Source organism: Triticum urartu, chromosome 6A, assembly GCF_056163025.1.
Source record: "Triticum urartu cultivar PI428250 chromosome 6A, HENAU_Tu73, whole genome shotgun sequence".
NCBI classification, from domain to species: Eukaryota; Viridiplantae; Streptophyta; class Magnoliopsida; order Poales; family Poaceae; genus Triticum; species Triticum urartu.
The window spans coordinates 576,030,624-576,053,017 of NC_141878.1; the positions used below are offsets into that span (position 1 = coordinate 576,030,624).

A 22,394-nucleotide genomic window follows, 5' to 3' on the forward strand; every position below is an offset into this window, starting at 1 on the left:
CTGACAGATGTTTGATGTAATCTTAGTTCTTTTTTTCTCAAATAACTCATTTTGAACAAGTAAACAAAATACCTAACATGGTTTGTGCATGCCTCAGGCGGTTACATGATTTGTTTCTCTCCTTCTATACAACCGTAGGATGAAGTGGGGGCACGGATGGGAGCATGAGGAGGGAGCAGGCAAGCCGGATCCCTATACAATTACATGATTTGTTTCTTTCCTTCTACACAAATTCTTTCCATCTAAACTCATGACAGAAAATGGCAAGTAATGATGTGTCAAAGATATAAATAGCCTTGAGTAGGTCAGTCTTACCTCTTACCCTCAACAAGTTAATAGATCACCCTAGTCATTAGCCCATTTCATCTATAGCGTTTCTACTCCTCCAATCCCCTCTCCAGCCCCCATCCTTTCATTCCTTTAGACGGGTAGGAATTAACCATATATCAGACCGGCATCGTCTTTGCGGCCACTTTGGACCCATCGCGAAGAAGCGGATGGAGGCCAAAGGCGGGTGTTTGGACGACATCGTGAAGGAGGCCAGGCGCAGGCGCAGGGAGAAGGCCAGGCGAAGGGAAGAAGAGGCAGAGAGGAAGCATTTTACTTATCGCATCGAAGAGATGGAGGAGAGTGAGGAGTACGACACAGTTACAAAGCAGTTGCCGCGGCCAAGTATCATCAAGTATCATGATTTCTTGGAGAAATTATGGGGATGGGACAGACTGCTACACAAAGGTAATAATGTGTTGTGGTCTGACTATAGCGCCTACCTTGAAGAGTATCACCGCCGCAATGTTGCCGTAGTTAGAAGGCTAGCCGCTCTCTCCGAGGCTTGTCTCGTCAAGGAGGAGCAACTCGTGTCCGAGTGGAAGAAGATCTGGATGAAATCTTGGGAGGAGATGGTCTTGCCGATGAGGAAATCGATCGTTCTGAGCTGCCTGATCCACCAGCGTGCACGTTCAGTCATCGTCCGCGCATATCTCGGTGCAGTCTTGGATGGTGCTTCAAGGTTCAGAAAATCCACTCTCCGGGATGATGTTTCCGGTGCCGCCTTGTTGTGCATTGCCAAGGAGGATGACCTGACGTGTGAGTTGCTGAGGCGTGGCACTGATCCCACTGATGATTACTTGGTCGACCAGGGCATAGAGATACGCATGTGTGCCTTGTGCCTTATGAACCGGCATACTTCGGTCAATTTCGTTGCTGCCACCGCTGCCATGCTGGGTATGGCAAGGGAGGCCGAAATGATGTGCGCGTGGATGAGTAAAAATAACAAGCCTATTGATTTCTATGATGATCTCATACCTGATGAGATAATGGACAGCCGCACGATCCGGTACTATACCTTTAATTTTATGATTGAGATACTAGAAGAATCTTCTGTTGTTGCTGCTGTTGGGCACAAGATTGATAGGGAAGAACCTCCCAATAGAAATGGTGCTGGTGGTGATGGGGATGGCATTCCTGCTGATGGAGCAGCAAACAGCACAGGGGGTGGCACTAATTCAGATGCATTGAATTCTCAGTCTAAGAAAAATATTGAAGGTGGTGAAAAGAGTAAGAGGAAAGAAGAAAGTCTTTTGGAGAAGCTATGGGGGTGGGAAAGGCTGCTGCCACTGCACGGTTCCGTTAAGTGGTCCGACTATCGCAGCTATCTTGAAGAGTATCATGATGATTCACAAATTTCCACTTGTGCTGAGATGTGTGCTGCTGTTGTCAGATTTTGTCTCGAGATGGAGGAGGAGCTCCAGTCCAAATGGAAGATTCGGGTGCGACTTAGCACGGCCGACACCTTACCAGTCAGCACTATCATTCAGAGCAGCCTTATCAAGAAGTTTGCACTTTCGATCTGCGGCAGAGGGGGTGAAATTTGTGTTCCTTCTGCCGTTGCTTTTGTGTGTATCGCCAAGGAGGCTGAACTGATGTGTGAGCTGCTGAACCATGGCGCTAAGCCTTCTGATGACACCGTCCAGCAGAGCAGCGTGATTCGCGTGTGCGCCTTGGGCCTTGTGAACCACCTCAGAGGACACCAACCTGCCGCTCTTGTTGCTGCAATGGTGGGTATGGCAAATGAGGCCACAAAGATGTGTGATTGGATGAAGAGAGAGAGCAAGCTTGTCACCTTCAGCTTGTCCGGGCCTTGTGAGCTTGAGGAGTGCCGCTTGATCCGGATCAAGGCCTTGGATGTGATGACCAGCATATTGCATGAGCATTCATTTCCTTCTTCCAAGATGCGGAATGATGCGATGGCATATGAATAAGCCATACATTTTGAAGTTTCTTTCACCTGGAACACTATATAGTTCTTGTTTAAGTAAATAAATTTTGTATGCTTCAGAAATCTGCCTTTGGCCTACTACTGCTTGGGTTATGCGTGTCAATCAAATTATACATCTACTACAAAAAAACAAATCAATGCCAAAACATACGCTCATGTTTCGTAAGTCGTAACACAGATACAGCCAACCAGAACACTCAAATTGCCCATCTTACGTGTTGTATGCTCACATTTGTAGCAGGTAACTTCATTTTGTAAGACAACACCTTTAATTTTGATGTTCTGTTTCCTTTTCTTTCTTTATTTCCCTTTTTTTTGTTAGACACTTGTCTAGTTTCTTCCTTTGTTTAATGCAGTAGCAGAACTCCTGCTCAACTTTCAAAAAATATCTGGGGAATGTGTGCATCATAGTGTGGTGACAGCATTCCATGGATCCAAAGGCTAGCTTGAATTTCTTTATGCGTAGTGGAAAATGTCCTTCCGTTTTGGTTCATCGACCTGCTAGAAGATCCAAGACAAGATCTCTTCTAAGTGCAGAGTAGCAAGGTATATTTACACGACTAGGCTCAGTTTATAGTTGTTAAGTTGTGATAACCACTAGATTAGAAAAGAAGTTGGTTAATCAGATGGTAAAATAGATCTTGAAAATTTAGTTAGGAAATCTAGATTGGCATACGTCGCGGAGCCTGTTCACAAGCCGGTGGGAGTCAAGCATTTGCGGTTACTGCATGACCGTAAGCAGGACGAGATAAAAAGATATCTTCCCTACGTCCCAAACACGTGAAATGAAGAGAACCATCACACCATACATGATAATGATACACACAAAATGTACTATTACCCAGGAGGAAAATTGCTGGCTTAACTTTGTTCCAACCTGTCATCGCCTTTAATTTTGCAAGACATACGTATAAGCCTGGCAAGCGGTTTTTGTGTGCTCAACGGAATAGAGGTAACAAAGATAAATCAGCAATAATCAAAGGCCACATAATGCAAGTTCTGTAACCATGGCATTTAAAGAATCGTGTTTGTGTACTATCATGGTACGACATGCTAGATGTTCTAAGTTTAGTCCTTAATAACTGATGCAATGATCAACCCTTTTCTTATAAAAATAATCTTGAACTTACAAGCATCTAGACTATGTAAAATCTGCAGACTATATACTTCTCAGCCTGGTATGTATACTCTGGCAGTGGGCACATGAATGAAAATGATGTACTATGTATTATAGAATAGACTCGCTGTACCGGAACTTGAATTCCCAATGTCTGGTGCAATTTAATAATGTAATAGTACTAGTTAGGAAAGATGTTGGAGAAGTGAAAGATGCATTAGTGAAACTCCCAGTCAACTGTCAAAAATTGTGTCTTAGGTTTCATATCCGAGCTTGTAGTTTATCCTTTCCTATACACATGATTCAAGATTATCAGGGCATGTACAGTGGTTGATAAGACAGTCTTATCTTAAGCCTTGCAGGTACTTTAAAGATCACAATAAAAGTATGACTACAATGGGTTATCTCTTAGCATTATCTTTAATAACTAGCTATTCCTAAAAACATGGTGAGACATATTGTTGTTAAGAGATCATCTCTTAAATAATAGAAGACAAACATTTTCTTATGATTTCTCTCTCCTTCACCTCAACGTTTATCCTACATGGCACTCCTAAGCTAACACCATTGTACATGCCCTCATAAGACTCTAGAACGCCCATGTATATATTTGGAGAATGTGTTCATGACCACATTCCATAGTTCTCGGGGCAGCTTCAATTTTCTTTAACATTCTGAAGAAATGCCATGTTCTTGCGTCATCGACTCGCTAGAAGACTCCAAAATATGATCTCTTCCAAGTGCTCTGAGGTTACTTTAAGCGAAGTATAAGCAAGATATATATTTAACGGTGAAACTCAGTTTGCATGTGCTAAATGGTGTTGTACTGACCTATTTTACAATATACTATAGACAAATAGGAAATAAAAAGGTGGTTAAGAAAATTGTAAACCAGATTTAAAAGTAGTAAGAAAAGTTGAATCCAACTTTATTCATGTACATGTAGACCTCGTAGAGTTCATATTACGATAGACGTTATATAAAGGGAATATTATATATGATAAAACTTCTACTTATTATTATAGTATCTGATGTTTATGCATGTCACACATGTATCTACTAAATTATTATTTTGATAGATTAACTACAACACCGAAAATTATAATTGTTTGAAATAAATAACAATAGTTAAGCAATTATCATTTTTCATACTTTCAGTACTATAGTACGTTTAATGGTAACGTTTCGGTTGTATATATATTGGATTTATCAACGTTGTGGTGTCATGAACTACAATAAGAGAAAAACGGTTAAGATAATTTAATATGAAAAATATGACTGAAAATAATATTACAATTTAGAGACAAAATTAGTCATAGGAAATAAAAAAAAGTTTAGTATTAAATAAAAAGGCATTTAAATGACATGGCTAAATGTTATTTATTATTTTTTATAATTTTTGTACATTTAAACTATATTTAATTCAATAAGGTTTTAATCCAAAATTCAAAAGTATAATACAAAAATGACCTTCAATAAAATTTGTTTAATAAAACTCAAAGACGATATGTCAAAGTTATCTGATCGGGAAAAGAGTATGTCCATCTTTGGACCAATGGTGAGAAAAAAAGGTTTACACGGTGCTCCCAAGGAATTCAGAGTCGTTTACGTTCGACGAATGATATATTGTGCCGCTTATAATTTAATTAGGAAGGTTTCATTTATCGTATGTATGTAAGACTTGGTTTCATGTCACATAGAATTATAAAGGATGTGTTGAACTCGGATTTGCCCCAAAACTCTGAATAAATGACAATCAATTCCAGTTTTCAAAAAAATATCATTTAAGATTATTTGATTGAAAATGTAAATGAAAATAATGTTTACAATTTAGACAATAGTACCATAATTTCTTACACTAATTGAGACTTTGGAATGATATAGGGCTTCTAAAGGTCATATGCATAAGTTGCACATCATGATGTGTTACGATGTTAGGGAGGAGAAAAATTATGTATGTGGTCCATTATGTTGAAGTTGTTGTTGGCGAGCACGGTACATAATGTAGTGGATGATGAAAGCGAAAAACACTAATGAGTCGGTGGCGACGGAGGGCACCGTCGACGACGGGGAGGAGAAAACTATGTATGCAGTCCATTATGTTGAAGTTGTTGCCAGCGAGCACGGTAAACAATGTTGTGCATGATGAAGGCGAGAAACACGGGACGTGTCGGTGGTGACGCTGGTGCCTTTAGGTCCGTATCAGGCGGAAGGAAGCGGTTGAGTGTGTGGATGAGCTGACGGAGGAGGCACACCAAGAAGCAGTCGTGTTAGACCGTGGAGAGCCAATCCATCTTCCGATAGCGGATGAAGTGGAGACACACATCAAAACCAAAGGATCCATGGCAATTTTGAAATGTGAGGTCGAATTGGAGAAGATCATTTGTCTGATAATGGATAAAGTGGAGACACCAAGAGGCACCAAAGGGTCTATGGCGATTTAAAATGGGGGCTCGAATTAGAGAATTTGTAGGAAAATGGTGATTTGGGGAGAGGAGGCGGTTACAACACCAATAATTTCATTAAGATTCAAGCACCATGCACTACACAAAGATATCATTCCCATGACTTTTTCTCTTTTGGCTACTCGATCATCTGATTTCTATAAATATGCTTATGGTTTGTGATGAACATATATATTGTCTAATTGTGTTGGACTCTATGGTACTCCATTTTTTCCTAACTGCAGGAGTAATAGTTTCTTAGTTGATACTCCCTCCGATCCAAAATAAGTGTCTGGGTCTTAATAGATTTTGATTTCCATCATGATTTACCTAATATAACTATGGAAATTCCCCGACAACTATGATTGCAGCATGTATTTCCATCTATTGTTTAATAACTCAAAGGGACCTTTCCAAAATAACTCAAAAGGGCAGGCCGAATAATTTTGATTATCTTTGAATGTGAAATACACATGCATGAAAATACATTATGATGATTCCAAATATTTTACACTGCTGTAACTACTATACACTATATATTGAGACAATGATGGGCAAGCCAGACTATCTGTTTAAGTGCCCTCAAATGGGGAACAGGAGCCGAAAAAGTATAACAAGAGATAAGAATCTCCCCTCTGCCCCGAACACATGAAATGAACATAACTATCACAACAAAACATAGGTTACACACAAATGGCACTATACTCCAGGTGGAAAATTGCTGACTTGGCCTTGTTCCAACCTGTCCTCGCCGTTCACTTTGTAAGACATCCGGATACGCATTGCAAGCGGTTTCTGCACCAAAATCATAACAGAGGTGACGAAGATAAATCAGCCATCGCAGCAGGGCAGAAACGATAAGTACAAAACATCAAAGAGAAACCAAATAAACTCATTCCGTAATCATGGCATTTCAAGAACCGTGTTCATGTATCAAAAGGTTATTTATCCAGGTGCTACCATAGTATGACGACATGATAGGCAATCTAGAGTCTAGTCTCTGATAACTGATGGAATAATCGACTCTCTTCTTATAATAGCACTATCGAACTCTACAGACAATTCACTTCTCAGCCTGCTATGTACATGCTGTCATGCTGTTAACTGGCACATAAATGGAAATGATGCACTATGCATTATAGGATAGTCTCAGCTGTAAACGGAGCGTAAATTCCCAATGTGGAATGCAATTCAATCTAGTCAGGAAGATGAACCCAAAGTGAAGGATGCAAATCAAACCTGCCCATGCTGATTATTCGTGACACTGAAACCTTGTGTGACTGAACCCTTCCTGTTAGCTGGAACAATGTTACCGCTAGCTGGATCCAGTCGCAATTGAATGAACTGTGGTATCATTTTGGAAAGCATAAGGAACATTCCATCAGTATAAGAAAATATTTCAGCCTTTAGTCAATAAAACAAAGAAACAAGAATGCACCACAATTTTAGGCTATATTTCCTTGACCCAAGGGAACATGATGTTACCTTTGGAACAGCTGCCTGAAAAATGAAATCTGTATAATTGCTAGATGTCAAATTTGTAAAAGTGGCATGGATGGTAGCCTCTTGTGGCTTTCCAGGCTGTTTTCTGATATCAAAGGTGATCTTCAAAGTTGCACTCTGGAAAGCCGTTATTGACGGGCGAGTATCTTCAAGTCCTGCTCAAATAGAATTTTTAGTAACATTGACATATCAAGGCCAGTTCTTCCTTTCAAAACTCTAAAACTAAACTTACCAGAAACGGATGTACTTGGTGACAAACCGTCAAGCAGATCCACAGCTTGAGGTGCAGCAATAGTGGATTTAGTTCCTGAGGCACAAGTGTTACAATTTGGCACTGGCGATAAACAGATACAGAGGAAGCAACTGGTACTGTTAGCATGAACAAAACTAACCAGAAATAGATGCACTTGATGACAAACTGCCGAGTAGATCCATAGGTTCAGGTACAAGAGAACCAACTTGAGGTGCAGCAGAAACAGGTTTTTTCTCTGTTATACAGAAGTGTTAGACAGATCAGTAATGGCTACAAAAACAGAAAATAAGGTCATTGTTACGATTAGAGTTACTTTTACCTTGGGCTGGAGCTGGCAGACCATTCTGTGATGGAGACGATCCCATGGATAGAAGATCCATTAGAATATCTGTGCTTGCAGATGAAGGTGCTCCTGAACAAAACGAAAGGAACTTAGTATGTCTATGGTGAGGATATGAAGTACCATCTAGCTCCATTTACGTCAAGTGAGAAGCAAAATAACAAGGCACGTCCATGAGAACAATAATGGAAATGCAAAACAAAATACCTGCAGTTGATAAATTTGTCCCACCAATTCCCAAAAGGTCTTGTAGAAAATCACTAGGTGCTGTAGTAGCAGAAGCAGCGGAAGTGACTGGTGCATCGTCAGAACTTAAATCAAGCAAATCAACTAATGGAGCTGCAGCAGGTTTTGCTACACCATTAGGAAGCTTAAGGCCTCCAGGAGTGACTGCTGCAGGCTTATATGCTGGAATAGTTGCTTGTGTAGCACTAGCCCTCTTCACAAGATAAGTAGCTTCATCCAGTACAGGCATACGTTCAAGCAAACATGACCTGCACATACCACATTTCTCTAAGGTTAATACCATTCATAAGTACCAGGATAAAAGAGAAAGTTTATGCAGTACTCCCTCCGTCCCATTATATAAGAGCGTTTTTGACACAAATGTAGTGTCAAAAACGCTCTTATATTATGGGACGGAGGGAGTAATATTTAGAAGTTCTGTAACCCACCTGATAGACTGATGTCTTTGTATAATGGAACCGAATTCAATTGATCTTTGCTGTAGTTCAAGCACCATATTCTCTTTATTCTGGGCAACTATTTGTTTTATCCTCCTGTTAAAAAGTTAAATCATACGATTTAACATAACAGTAATATAATGCAAGAAGCAGTTGGTAGTAGTTAACGCTATCTACATTAACATGCTAAAGCATTTCCAGGTTACAACCTGGTACCACGGCAAGCATCTAAAAGATGTGAATTTGTACAGAAGGTAAGTTTGCAGAGATGCCAAAAAGATGAGAAAATTATAAACAAATACACAATGGCAGTAGTATGTACAAAAAGATGAGAAAAACATGTACCAAATACACCATATGACTACCATAGGGTAGACATCAATACAGCATTACATAGTTTTGCAGTATTCAGAAATTACTGGAAATATTATGGATACAGGAGAACCAAAAGAACAAATTCAAATGGTTCCTTATTAAAAAAAAATTGCAGCTTTGAGCTAGTATGTTTTTAGAAGTTATGCAACTACAGTACTAGGTCAAGTTGAAAGATATCTTACTCCGACATAGATGGAAACCGTGAGGAGAGCTTCAAAAGTGCAACTAGACACATAGACCTAGTTGTCACATCTGCAGAGTAACGGTTAAGACCTAGCTCAACAGCATCCACAGCATCAGATTCTGTTACCTGCACAGGTTGATGTGCTTGGCATGATGTCTGGCAACAATACCATAGAAAAAATAATACTACCAAATGGAATATTAGCCTTGCAAAAGTTCATGGGACTGAGAGCCCACGACCAGAACACTTCACCGTTGGATGCTGACTAAGCATTATTAGCACAACTGGCCTTTGAGCCCGCTAATCAAGCTTTGTGACCGAAACAAACCATTGTAAAGTTCCGTACATAGTTGCATCCACCTCACAAGCTGTTTTTACCCACAATGGAATTTACTCATACTATAAGATTCTCTTGAACTAAACACCAAATAATTAAATGAAATTTTTTGCCGAGAAATACTACCAGGAATCATTGAAAGATAGTTCATGAAAGCAGAAAGGAGAATGGAAACAATAATGGGGAATGAAAATCTTGTGACATATATGTGCCAGCTATTGGAGTAGGTGAAACTTAAAATTGAGCTAGAAGCTGTCTAGGTAGTTCAGAACATCAAGAATAGCATGGCCTACAAGAGTGTGCACTCACCGTGATTGGTCCCTCAGCTTCAAGCATGCCAACATTGTTCACTAGCATTTCACCATATTCACCAATGCACCAAACAGCTACTCTCAGTAAACTTCCCTGTAGTGTAAATATGTAATGTCAAAAAGGTTACACGTCAGATAGACTGAGATATTAAGAAGGATGGAATGGAATGGCATACATTATGAAGAATAAAAACTAAATCCATACCTGTTCACTGTATGCTTGTAAAGCCGTGTATAATGATCTCACTGAGTATCCTTGAAGTTCAGACGCATTGCTTATTACAACAATAAGGGCATGCCACACATCATCTTTCACATGATCTCCAGCCTGTTAATCGATAAAAGTGCAACATGAATTCGAATTTGTTTTTATCTATTGGTCATTGAGGAACATTTAACCTGCAGAACTGGAGGTATGTGTTGTTCCATTTGTAGGTGCAAGCATTCATATGCATTCAATAGTATCAACATGAATACGTACATTTCCAATAGCCATTATTAGACATTTTATTTCCCAGATGGCTAGGCTTTTCTTAGATTTCTAATGATTGTGAACAAAACAACACATGCTTGATGATTCTAGTAAAATCTTTGTCGGCCAACTATTTCAAACTACTTAACCAACAGTTTCGCAATCTAGCCCGCAAAACCAAAATCAAACCACTTAACTAACAGGTACCAACAGTAGCCTGCAAAATCAAATTCTCTCTGCAACCTTGATATTCTCATGCAGTATTGTCAATGGTGGTCAATGATAGTGATAGTCTGTGATACCCTCACTTGCTAGTTCCGGTGTGTACTATGTGCACAGACTTCCCCATAAAACAGATCGAGAAAGCAACAATGAGAAGTCTTCCTACTAGCTCCAACAAGATCGTAACAAAGAAGCTGAATTGCTAATACCAGTATGTTCTGGACTGCAAACCTTTCAGATACAAGATAGATCCACTTTTATTTTGGTACTTACCAGGGATAAAACCTTGAACATCTGATCAAGATACCATAACTTTTCTTGAGAAAACCTATTAGAGATGCAACCTTGTTAAGCGTGCCATACATCATAAGGACCCCCCCCCCCCCAAAAAAAAGAGAGAGAGAAATACCAACTTTTCAGCTATGGAGCATATCTTGGCTGTGAGATCCTCTTTGAAGTCTGGATCAGCTACTTGTAAGTAGTCGACGAGCTCTTTGGTCAGAGGCTCTACATTTGTATCATTGACCAACAAATAAACAAGATCCAGGGCCCTTTTGCGAATGGAGGCATCGGCGTCCTGAAAAGTGCACAGGTGATTGAAAATGTTACAAGCCAAAATAGCAGAACTAAGGTTCCAGAATTAATAAATGGAAATGTTAATTACAGCCTGAAAGATTGCAACACTGAATTACTGTACAGAAATGTTTGAGTTACTTATATATCAGTGTAGTGTAAAACCGTGAGTTAAATATTGCTCTGAAAGAGCAGCAATATCCAAACATGACTATGCCCCCAAAGGCCCAGACAAAATGAATCAAGCTTTAGCAAGTAGGAAGCTATCTATTCCAAGGGAGCAGGGAAATATGAATTCATGATAAGAAGTTAGACTAAATATGCAAAGCATTGGGGAAAGGTATTTACAACACAAGCAGACTCGTAGTAAAGGAATAACCTAGCATTTCTGGCTATTCTTGTATAGGGACATGTTTTGATTCACAAAATTCAGGAGAGAGAGAGAGAGAGAAAGAGAGATGATGATGAGAGAAATACAAACATCATAGAAGATAAAGAAAAGTTAAGGCATATTTTTCTCTCTTTTTTCTGGGAGGACTGTACTAACATATTGAATTTTTCACAAGTGTGGGCCTTCGGAGGCTGAGAAATTAACTGAGAGAGCCCTTATTCTGATACTGAACATACATTGGTCCCCAAACCCCAGTAGAAGACAAATACTCAGCATATCAGACAGGGTTATACGTACTGTTACCTTTACACACTCCAATATTGTCACCCTGTGCCTCTGTACGGCTTGTGAATCTACTGTAATGGCCCTCATAAGTATGTTCAGAGCAACATATCTGAAAGAAAAAATAGATGAACAGTGAAAATTTTACCCCAGAACGGAACAGATGATAAACATTTTTGTTGATATAATTGTTTGGAGAAAAAATAGAGACACAATTGTTTGATGTATCATCACAAGAAAACAATTATAGCTGAAGCTACAGTTATAAACTAAAGCTGCAAGTTCAATGTACTTCCCTATTACAACTAGCAGGTAAAAGAAAAAGGTAAACGAGTAGAAGTCTTCACAGACACCTTATTTTACAGAAAAAAAAAGCAATCAAGATCAAAATAAATAGAAAATTAACCTTATATTGTTATCGCGGTTTGACAAGAATCTACCCAGAATATTAATAGCCAGGACACGTAGACCGCTAGTAGCTTCAATACCCATTATAGTCTCAACACATTCATATAAGATGGCATTTCCAGCATTCTTGTTTGACTCAGTTTTTGTTGCGACCTGGAAAAAAATACCACGGTTATTTTTCCAATGTAAAATGCAAACAAGTGCCGATTACCAAAAGAAATGCACATTGTGGTAAATTTTCAGTAAATAGGGAGGAAAAATTAATCTTTCATGGGTCTTCTAATTCAACACACATGCAGCACTACCCTAAGCTGGAACCAAAGGAAGAACAGTATAAAGCAAGTCAGTAATTAACACAACGTGAACTACATGAGTAATGGATTAAGTATGCAAAAATTGTTCTTCAGACCAAAAAAAGAGCAAAACTGAGCTCACGGTGTTGCATAACATTACAATATTATAAGCCTATCCCCTGACTGGAAGAAGGTCAACAAGAGATATGTCAGAATTCACTGCAGATTTGTTGTAGGATTGTTAGCTTGGTTCTTGAGCCATGTATTACGTGCTCCCATTGGGTTTCGAGTTGCTGGGTTCAATTACTTGTGTGATGTAACAATAAAGTTCAGCAAGGTTTTTCTTTCATCTCACGCTGCTAAGTTGCTCGAGTCTAGAAGTTCATGACTGTGTTCTAAGCTTGTCAGTGTGTTTTAATTTAGAACAATTTGGTTTGGCGTGTGCAGTTTCTTTCCTCATCTAGGCGATACTTAAGCGTCGTAGGCGCAGCCTAGGCAGCCGTACATTTTTTACTACCAGGGATGTATTTTGGGTATTATATGTGTATGCCACTAATTATAACATGTAAATGAGTAAACTACCAGCTGCTACCATTGGAATATGGCTCATTTGTCCTGCAAGTGCAATATGGTATGATTTCTTGCTGGAATGGACAATTTCTTGCTTGCCCTACCTAGACTACTGCTTATGCCCTAGGCAAGGCGTTTGGCCGTTGCCTAGCACCTAAGCGTGACTAAGCGCCACCTAGGCATCGCCTTTTTCAACGGAGCCTCAATCTGCTTCTCTTTACTCTCTCAAGACTTTGCCAATTGTCATGATTTATTATTGCACTTTCAAGCAGATATTGTTGTCTGACGCTTTCCACTATTGTGATTTGAACAGTTAAAATATATGTTTCCCCACATTGTAGCTCGGTTTCCTAAGATCACTTAACTTACTGATGTTGCATATCATCTTAAAAAGAATACATAGTTAACCATTGCCAATACAGATTAAGGAACCAGATAAAACTAGAACTAAAAAATAAATCAAGCAATAGGAATTGATCAAATCATCATGCTTTGCACGGACAACAATAAATGACAGTATTGTGCATGTGCATGCAAAACCAAAGACGACAGGTATTAAGCAATCACCTGAGCGAGAATATCATTCATATAGTCACTGCAATCTGCGTCACCTTGACCCAACATACGCATAAGTTTAAGAACCCGGATATGCAAGAAAGGATCCGAAATGCCAGCAACATCATACTCAGGAGCATATGAACTATTGGAGACATCTCTAAGTATTCGGACCAGACCTTCGATGCAGTTCTGCAATGAAATATTGAGTTAGAGGATAGGTCGTGTGTCAGGTAATGTCATTTAAAACTTGTAAAGTACTCAGTTAAATGCTACTCCCTCCGCCCCAAAATAAGTGTCTCAAGTTTAGTACAACTTTGTGCTAAAGTTAGTACTCCCTCCGTCCCAAAATAAGTGTCTCAACTTTGTACTAACTCTAGTACAAAGTTGTACTAAGCTTGAGACACTTATTTTGAGACGGAGGGAGTATAAAGTTGAGACACTTATTTTGGGACGGAGAGAGTAAAAAACAAAATATGATTTGATGCATTGATGATCTTGGGAGATAATATATGGAATCAATTAGAGTAATTTGAAACATAAGATGTAGACTGCAGGTCAAAGAATATTTTCTATTATGAAACATTGCAGCTTGGATTCTTGAAAGCTACAAAGTGTAAAACTTTCTACCAATAAACTTCACTATCATAAATAGTTGAGATGTTACATTAACACATGATGGGCTACAACTATAAATATAATTATCGATCATTGTCGTAATCCATTTATTGTCAAAACAGACCTCAGGTGTAACATAAAAAAATGCCATTACCTTTCTCAGGTACTCCAGTGCATCTTTGCTGGCTTTACACAACTCAGTGCAGAGCTGAACTGCAGATATCAAAACCCCATGGTGTTTTTCCTTCAGTAATGATACAGCGAGACCCATGAAGTTTTCCGCCAAATCCGGGACTTTTCTTACAATCCTTACAGAGCACAAAGCAGCCTAATAAACAGAGACAAGAATATCATGAATAATACCTCCATACAACTCATGATTTCAAAGAGAACCCAAGAAAGTATTGTGCCAGTGGTGTAGAAGTGTGAAGCAAAAATGATAACTGCCAAGTAAAAAAATTAAAAATATTATCAAAAATAATGATGGGCCAAGATGCACCCATTTTGTTGCAGAACAAAGCACCAGGATCTATTTGTGTATATGACAATCCATAGTGAATGACTTGCATAGTAATGTGCAGTTTCTTAAGCAACCTAGGTCGCACATTTATCCTAAACCTTGACATACCGACAATTCCTCAGGAAGATGTGTATTTTGGACATGCTCTAGCTCTACTGATGAGTGGATTCACTGACTACAAACTGAATTGCAGTACAAAGATAAGCACCTTCTTCTTTGTATTAGCATCCCTGCTTCGCATCAGCCTCTCCACTTCAGGCGCCAGATCCCGGGCCATCTCGGCGGAGCAGATGTTCCCGAGCGCGCACAGCGCGAGCCCCACGATGAACTGGTTCGAGTGGTTGAGATCCCTGCCCCCAAATCAAGCACTAGCATTACTCAATTACGAAAGCAAACACTCTGCAGCAGCAGCAGGGAGACAGGGGGTGGGGTGGGGGAGAGCCCTACTGCTTGAGCGAGTTGGTGACGAGCATGAGGACCTCCTGGCGCTCGTCGAGGAGCAGCATGAGGCCGAGGTAGCCGATCCGCTTCTCCGGGTAGCCGACGGCGGCGATGAGCTTGAGGCACTCCATCTGGCCGAAGTGGGTCGGGTAGCCGAGCATGTGGATGAACATGAGCTTGGCCATGTTGCGGTGCCGCAGGTCCTGCCCGTCCCCGCTGATCGCCGCCCGTATCGCCGCGCACTCCCGCCGCACCACCGCCCGCTCCTCCGCCGCCGTCTTGCTCGCGCGTATCGCCCGTATCATGTCCCTGCAGGTAGGAAGGGAGGAAGCTCGGTTGGTCAGAGCAAGCAAGCAGGCAGGCAGGCGCGATTCGCGGCATTGCCGCGGCGGATCGGGAGGGAATTCCGGGGTTCGGGGCTCACCGGAGGCGGGTGCCGGAGGAGAAGGGGTTGAGGGCCATGTCCGAGGCGAAGTCCTCCACGATCTTCTCGACGGTATCCAGCTTGGGATCTCGGGGAGGGCGCGCGCGAGCGCGCGCACGGGAGGGGCGTGGGGGTGGGAGCTCGCGGGATCTGGCTGCCGGGGTGGTTGGGGCGGGGAGGAAGCACGCTGGCAGCGGGGAGGTGGAGGAGGACGGAGGGTGGATCTGGAGGAGGGGAAATGGTGGCGACGGTGGTGGGAACAACTGCGAATTGCCCCCCGAGTTCTTCCGTATTTCCAAACGTTAGTCCCGTTTGGATAAAATATGCCAAATTGGAAGCTCAAACGTAAGGTTCGGTGAAATTCGCAGTCAGCCGGTTCCCACGCCCCCATGCCGTGCGACCATACCATCCGATGCTACTCCCCGTGCGTGTAGATATCTTGGAAACATCGCATCTACGGTGTTTGAATGAACCGTTCGACGAAACCGCAAGGACTCTTCAGGAATCCACAAGGGACCGTACGACACAACCCGCCTTGTCACCGGCGCATGGCCGCCTCGTCGGCGACGCTTGGAACGATCTTCCTCCGTGTCCCGCGGCAAGGAGAGGGAATGGGACGTGTAGTAGTGGTTTGCTTGTGAGTGGGGGTGGAGGGGTGAAGAGAGAAATGGATAAGAATATCTACAGCCTGACTTGGCAAATCCGACCCCTCAAACACCCACGGACGCGTCCGTGCACATCCCCGGGCACTGACCGGGCATCCCTCAAATAATGGCGTCCACATCCGGACACCTTAATTACCATATCTCAAATCCATACAAACTCATGCAACTACGTCGATGCACACACATCGTCGAGCTACTCCATCACTAGTAAACTACATGCCATCGGACTACCAAAATTTGGCATGTTTGGCTATGGTGGAGTTCATCCATGGCTGCCCTTTTCCTTCCTGGTGCCTTTGTCGTCTTTCTCGCGGAAGTATCGGTCGAAGACGCAGTACGGATCGAGCCGGATCTGCTCGTCACGGGAGCTGTCCTCATCGTAGTTGTCTTCCTTTTCCTTCGGTGGCAGTCCGGCCATGGCACGGACCGTCTGATTCTGCTCTCGGGCAAGGGCGTGTGTGTTCCTTCGCTGTCGTTTCTTCACAATGCGGGCGCGGATGGCTTCCTCCTCTGCGGCCGCCTGCGTCGCCACCTCCGCCACCACCATTTCCGCCTCGATACGGGCCTCGACGTCCCTTGTCCTCTCCTTCCCACGGCGGGGCCGCCCGGCCCTGGTGGGACTCATACTCTGTCCGACCGGTGAAGGGGAAGGAGAGGTGTTCTGGTCGGGACCGCGAGGATCCAGCATCAGAGGACCCGAGCGCCCGGTGAGCCAATGCTATGTCGTCGCGGCAGACAGATCCGTCCGTCGGCCGGGCGCTGTCCTCCCATGAGCGGCGGAGTGCAATGCGGACTACCATTGCCTCCTCCAACCCGCACGGGATGACACCTCAGTCACGGATCCGGAGTGGTCGGAGTCCGATCCGCTGCCTGCCATGCCGGAGATGAGCTCGGGTGGCGGAGGAGAGGAAAGTGGAGTGGCTAGGGTTTTCTCCTGCGAGCGGATGGGACGAATATATGTGGGGTCGGGTGGGCCAGCATGGGCCAGATCCGACGTGGCGGGCGTGCCCGGGCACGTCCGGGCGCCCTATATACGCCCCATATTTGGGCCGGATATGGGGTGTCCGTCAGCCCGGGCGTTTGAGACCCGTTTGAGGCGTTTGTCTAGGTCGGAAAAACATGACCGGGCAGCTCGCTCGGGCGTATGAGGCGGGTTTGAGAGGTCCGGCTGTAGATGCTCTAAGGTAGTGTGGCATAGGGATGGAAACGCTCATGATGGTCTCCTACTTTTAGCGAAACTAGTAAACGTGCACGTGCAACGCACGTATGTCCGTAGAACAATGTGTGTCTCTGTTTTTCGCTTTGAGAAAAATGTCTCACTTGGGTAAGTAGATCTCACATGTTCAACATGTCGAAAACCTATAAAGAGTTCATGCTTTCACATTGTTGCTTGTTCTGTTAACTGGTAAATCCTTCGATTACCAGTATCTTAGCTTGGCAAATGTCCAAACATTTTCACTCTGCAACAATTATAGTACACCACAAAAATGATATCTAAAGATAATATGATACCAAGGTTAAATAAGAGATATTCGGTTGTTCAGTTTAGCCTTCAACAAAATAGCTATTTTCACGTTAAATAAAGACATTCTAAGATAGCATAAAATTAGGGAACAACATCATGTCTAGATTACACTTGGGCTACGCAGATCATGTGCCCACTTAACTAGCGGTGAACCACAAATATTCCCCAACAAAGATGACATAATCCGATCCTAATAGTAAACTCAAAACATGTATTGAAGCTAAACATAATTATTTGACAGGAAAAAATGTTCCGAGAAGTATTATATCATTAACATGAATCAACATTCTGAACATTTTGCCTCTTAGATAAATAATATTGCTTAAAAACATATCTATTTTACATGGATGCACAATGTTTGTGATGTCACTTGGGATATACTTTTAAAAGTGAACACATCACGCTACCATGTAAAAATAATAATCTACTAAGTAATCATATCAAACCCCCATTGTTAAACATATCGTGTCATTGGACAAGCTAATTCAGCTTGATTTTTATTAAGAAAACATGATTGTAGTATACAACATAAATTGTGAAGGAAATATGCCCTAGAGGCAATAATAAAGTTATTATTTATATTTCCTTATATCATGATAAATGTTTATTATTCATTCTACATTTGTATTAACCGGAAACTTAGTATGTGTACATGCATGAATACATAGACAAACAGAGTGTCCCTAGTATGCCTCTACTAGACTAGCTCGTTAATCAAAGATGGTTAAGTTTCCTAGCCATAGACATGTGTTGTCATTTGATGAACGGGATCACATTATTAGAGAATGATGTGATGGACAAGACCCATCCGTTAGCTTAGCATTATGATCATTTAGTTTATTGTTATTGCTTTCTTCATGACTTGTACATGTTCCTATGACTATGAGATTATGCAACTCCCGAATACCGGAGGAACACTTAGTGCGCTATCAAACGTCACAACGTAACTGGGTGATTATAAAGATGCTCTACAGGTATCTCCGATGGTATTTGTTGAGTTGGCATAGATCGAGATTAGGATTTGTCACTCCGATTGTCGGAAAGGTATCTCTGGGCCCTCTCGGTAATGCACATCACTATAAGCCTTGCAAGCAATGTGACTAATGAGTTCGTTGCGGGATGATGCATTACGGAACGAGTAAAGAGACTTGTCGGTAACGAGATTGAACTAGGTATGGTGATACCGACGATCAAATCTCGGGCAAGTAACATACCGATGACAAAGGGAACAACGTATGTTGTTATGCGGTTTGACCGATAAGGATCTTCGTAGAATATGTAGGAGCCAATATGAGCATCCAGGTTTCGCTGTTGGTTATTGACCGAAGAGGTGTCTCGGTCATGTCTACATAGTTCTCGAACCCGTAGGGTCCGCACGCTTAACGTTCGATGACGATTCGTATTATGAGTTTATATGATTTGATATACCAAAGGTTGTTCCGAGTCCCGGATGAGATCACGGACATGATGAGGAGTCTCCCACAGATTCTTGTGAATTTTCCATTTCATGTGACTCGGATTGAAGGGGAATCTATCAAATATTTGCTCAGAAACTGAAATCAGTATGTACTTCCATTCAATTATGAAAGAACCGGTAATTATAAACTCGAACTATGTGGTAGCATCTAGGGTGAGCATACAAAATAAAATCATATGCATTTTGGGCATTGACAATTCAACTGTGCCGAACAACAAAGTGAGTAGAAATATGTGGAATGGATGGCAATATATTCAAGTGAGATTACTAACAGTTGTAAATTTTAATTCATAATGCCTTCCACCATGCTCTACAACTTATACATATGTCATATGCTAGCACTACATGGTGCATAATTACATTCTAGAAGACAATGCAATTGGCCACTGTTTTTTCAGGAAGGGTCATGTTCATATTGGGAGATGAACCAATTGCATATAAATCTCAATACAGAACCAGGAAGAAAGGCAAGGATACCCAGCAGTACATACACCTAAGAGCACCTCCATGTGACCTGTAGATAAAAAATATGAAAGTGATAAAAGAGAGCTTGCTAGGAGTCTACATCCAATTCTCTGATATATTTTTTTATTTTGGCTCCTTCATGAGCCATGTGTTTTCTGTGCTTCTTAACTTTTAGAAAGAAAATGGTTGCTCTTTTATAAGTAGTAAAAATAGCGATGCAGGCAAACTCACTCACAAATAGCTATATAAGGCTACTGAATATCAGGAAACAAGAAAAAAACTGATTCCATCAATAGTTTTTCTTCCTTACTTGTGAATCCTGACTATTCGTAATGTGTGTGTATATATATATATATATATATATATATGAATATTGATACCTCGCTAGTCATATAAAATAGAGCTAATTACTTGAGCTTCTTCTAAACTTAGGATCAAAGGCCAATGCACATCTTGACTAATATGAAATGCGCATATCCAAAACAAAACTTTGGAGCAAGACTTTAAGAAATAAGATATATGACAAAAGTAATAACAATGAAGGCAGCAAACAAAAGAGATAGTTAAACCCAAATATTTCAAGCTGGGAGTTGTGTCCTTGACCATTATGAAGAGGACACCTTTGTTCCCTTTGAAGAAACAAGTCAGACCTGCATATATATATGTAAAATGTCATATATATCCAGAGCAAAACAAACAAAATGAAAGAACTGTTTTACCTTTTTATTGGGAAGGCTGCATATTCGTACATTCTCCACTATCATCACTAACAAGTTAATGCATAAGAGAGATATCAATGCATTATCAACTTTAATTTTTGCTGCTCAATTTGAAGAGTACAGTCTAATAGCAGAGGGTAACACATAAAAGAATATTACCTCTTGTCTCATGTCCGTACCCGTAATGACGCCTTTTCCATTTCAAAAATCTTCCTCTAGCCTTCCATTTGACTCTACTTTTGAAATCATCATGCTCCAAAAAGAAAGACCAAGTTCAGCAAGCCAAATGTTCATTTCTCTTTTATATATTATCAAACTATACAATTTCTATGTTAGGTCTCAGAAGTTGAGCGGGCCAAAAGTTTATTCCAGCCAAGTTTTTTATTGGCCATCCTATATCGCTTGGACGTGCAAGTCCAGCAATGGATTTGCATTGTCCATCCTATAATATTATCCATATCTACATCAAGTAGTTCATGTCTTGCTATCTTGTACATTACATCTATTAAGTAGGAATAGTTCATGATTATTGTGCACAAAATTGGCAATATAAGGACTGTCCAGTGAAGCATGCTCCCTACACTGTACACTAAAAGAGAATGTTTAGATTGCTATAACGTGACTGAAGCAGCATGAACTTGTATCGAGTGAAATGAACCTGAAAAGATTGTAGGTGAAACCCCATAAAATAAATTTGATCTTCTCACCATCATTATCTCCAAACACAATCTGCTTTCTTTCTGTACATAAAAAACGTTCCAAGTTCTTAACCTTCTCAATCCTGCATGAAAGAAAGGGTGGGTTATCTATTGTCGAAAGGTTATCTAGCTAGCTTCTTCATGTATGCTAGTCTCCCGAAATCAATCAATATCTGTTAGAGTACGTAATGAGCCTGGGCTAGTGGTATAGCCCATTAGTCTTAGGGTTAATTAGAGATAAGGGTTACTTGCTTAGGGGGAAAGTAAACCTCTCTATGTAAGGGAGGAGATGTATCAATCTAATCAAGCAATAATTAAGAAGGAAATCCCTTCCCTCTTGCCCGGCCATGGGCAAAAAGGCCCCCGTCCGGCCCTCTCACGTCCTCCTTCTAGCAGTGCCATAACAATTTGGTATCAGCTACCTTCGGTTCGATCATGTCTTCACCGCCGCCCAACCCGTCTCTTCCGCTGCCGATCACCTAGTCGCCTCTGGCGACCACCACGACCGTCGCCTCGCTCCTGCCCGCGCCGAGATCCTTCGTCGCGCCCGCCCCTGATACATCTCCAATGTATCTATAATTTTTGATTGCTCCATGCTATATTATCTACTGTTTTGGGCAATATTGGGCTTTATTATCCACTTTTATATTGCTTTTGGGACTAACCTATTAACCGGAGGCCCAGCCCAGATTTGTTGTTTTATGCCTATTTCAGTGTTTCGAAGAAAAGGAATATCAAACGGAGTCGAAACGGAATGAAATCAACTGGAGAAGTTATTTTTGGAAGGAAACCTACCGGATAGACTTGGACCCTACATCAGAAGATGAAGGAGGTGCTCACGAGGGTAGGGGGCGCGCCCACCCCCCTGGGGCGCGCCCCCTGCCTCGTGACCCCCCCCCTTCGGTCCACCAACGTACCTCCTGCACCCATATATACCTACGTAACCTAAAACTTCCAGAACGGAGAATAGATCGGGAGTTCCGCCGCCAGAAGCCTCCGTAGCCACCGAAAGCCAATCTAGACCCGTTTCGACACCCTGCCGGAGGGGGCAATCCTTCTCCGGTGGCCATCTTCATCATCCCGGTGCTCTCCATGACGAGGAGGGAGTAGTTCTCCCTCGGGGCTAAGGGCATGCACCAGTAGCTATGTGTTTGATCTCTCTCTCTCTCTCTTGTGTTCTTGAGATGATACGATCTTGATGTATCACGAGCTTTGCTATTATATTTGGATCCTATGATGTTTCTTCCCCCT

General features: G+C 41.6%; 1 protein-coding gene and 1 pseudogene across 1 annotated transcript; one reads left to right on the forward strand and one right to left on the reverse strand.

The window, feature by feature from the left end:
* The first annotated feature begins 497 nt into the window (after nt 1-497).
* LOC147966542 (uncharacterized) lies at nt 498-2,261 on the forward strand (annotated as a pseudogene).
* Nucleotides 2,262-6,258: 3,997 nt separating this feature from the next.
* Nucleotides 6,259-15,874, reverse strand: LOC147966543 (AP-1 complex subunit gamma-2-like). The gene is made up of 20 exons (XM_087528947.1): nt 15,595-15,874; nt 15,177-15,479; nt 14,938-15,079; nt 14,364-14,537; nt 13,604-13,783; nt 12,172-12,326; nt 11,787-11,877; nt 10,933-11,096; nt 10,793-10,847; nt 10,031-10,153; nt 9,824-9,919; nt 9,176-9,303; nt 8,610-8,714; nt 8,143-8,429; nt 7,915-8,007; nt 7,735-7,830; nt 7,575-7,649; nt 7,325-7,497; nt 7,079-7,183; nt 6,259-6,634 (listed from the first exon to the last, which is right to left on the reverse strand). Exons 1-20 carry the CDS (start codon nt 15,630-15,632, stop codon nt 6,539-6,541), a joined length of 2,679 nt encoding a protein of 892 aa, XP_087385073.1. The 5' UTR covers nt 15,633-15,874; the 3' UTR covers nt 6,259-6,538.
* Nucleotides 15,875-22,394: the final 6,520 nt, after the last annotated feature.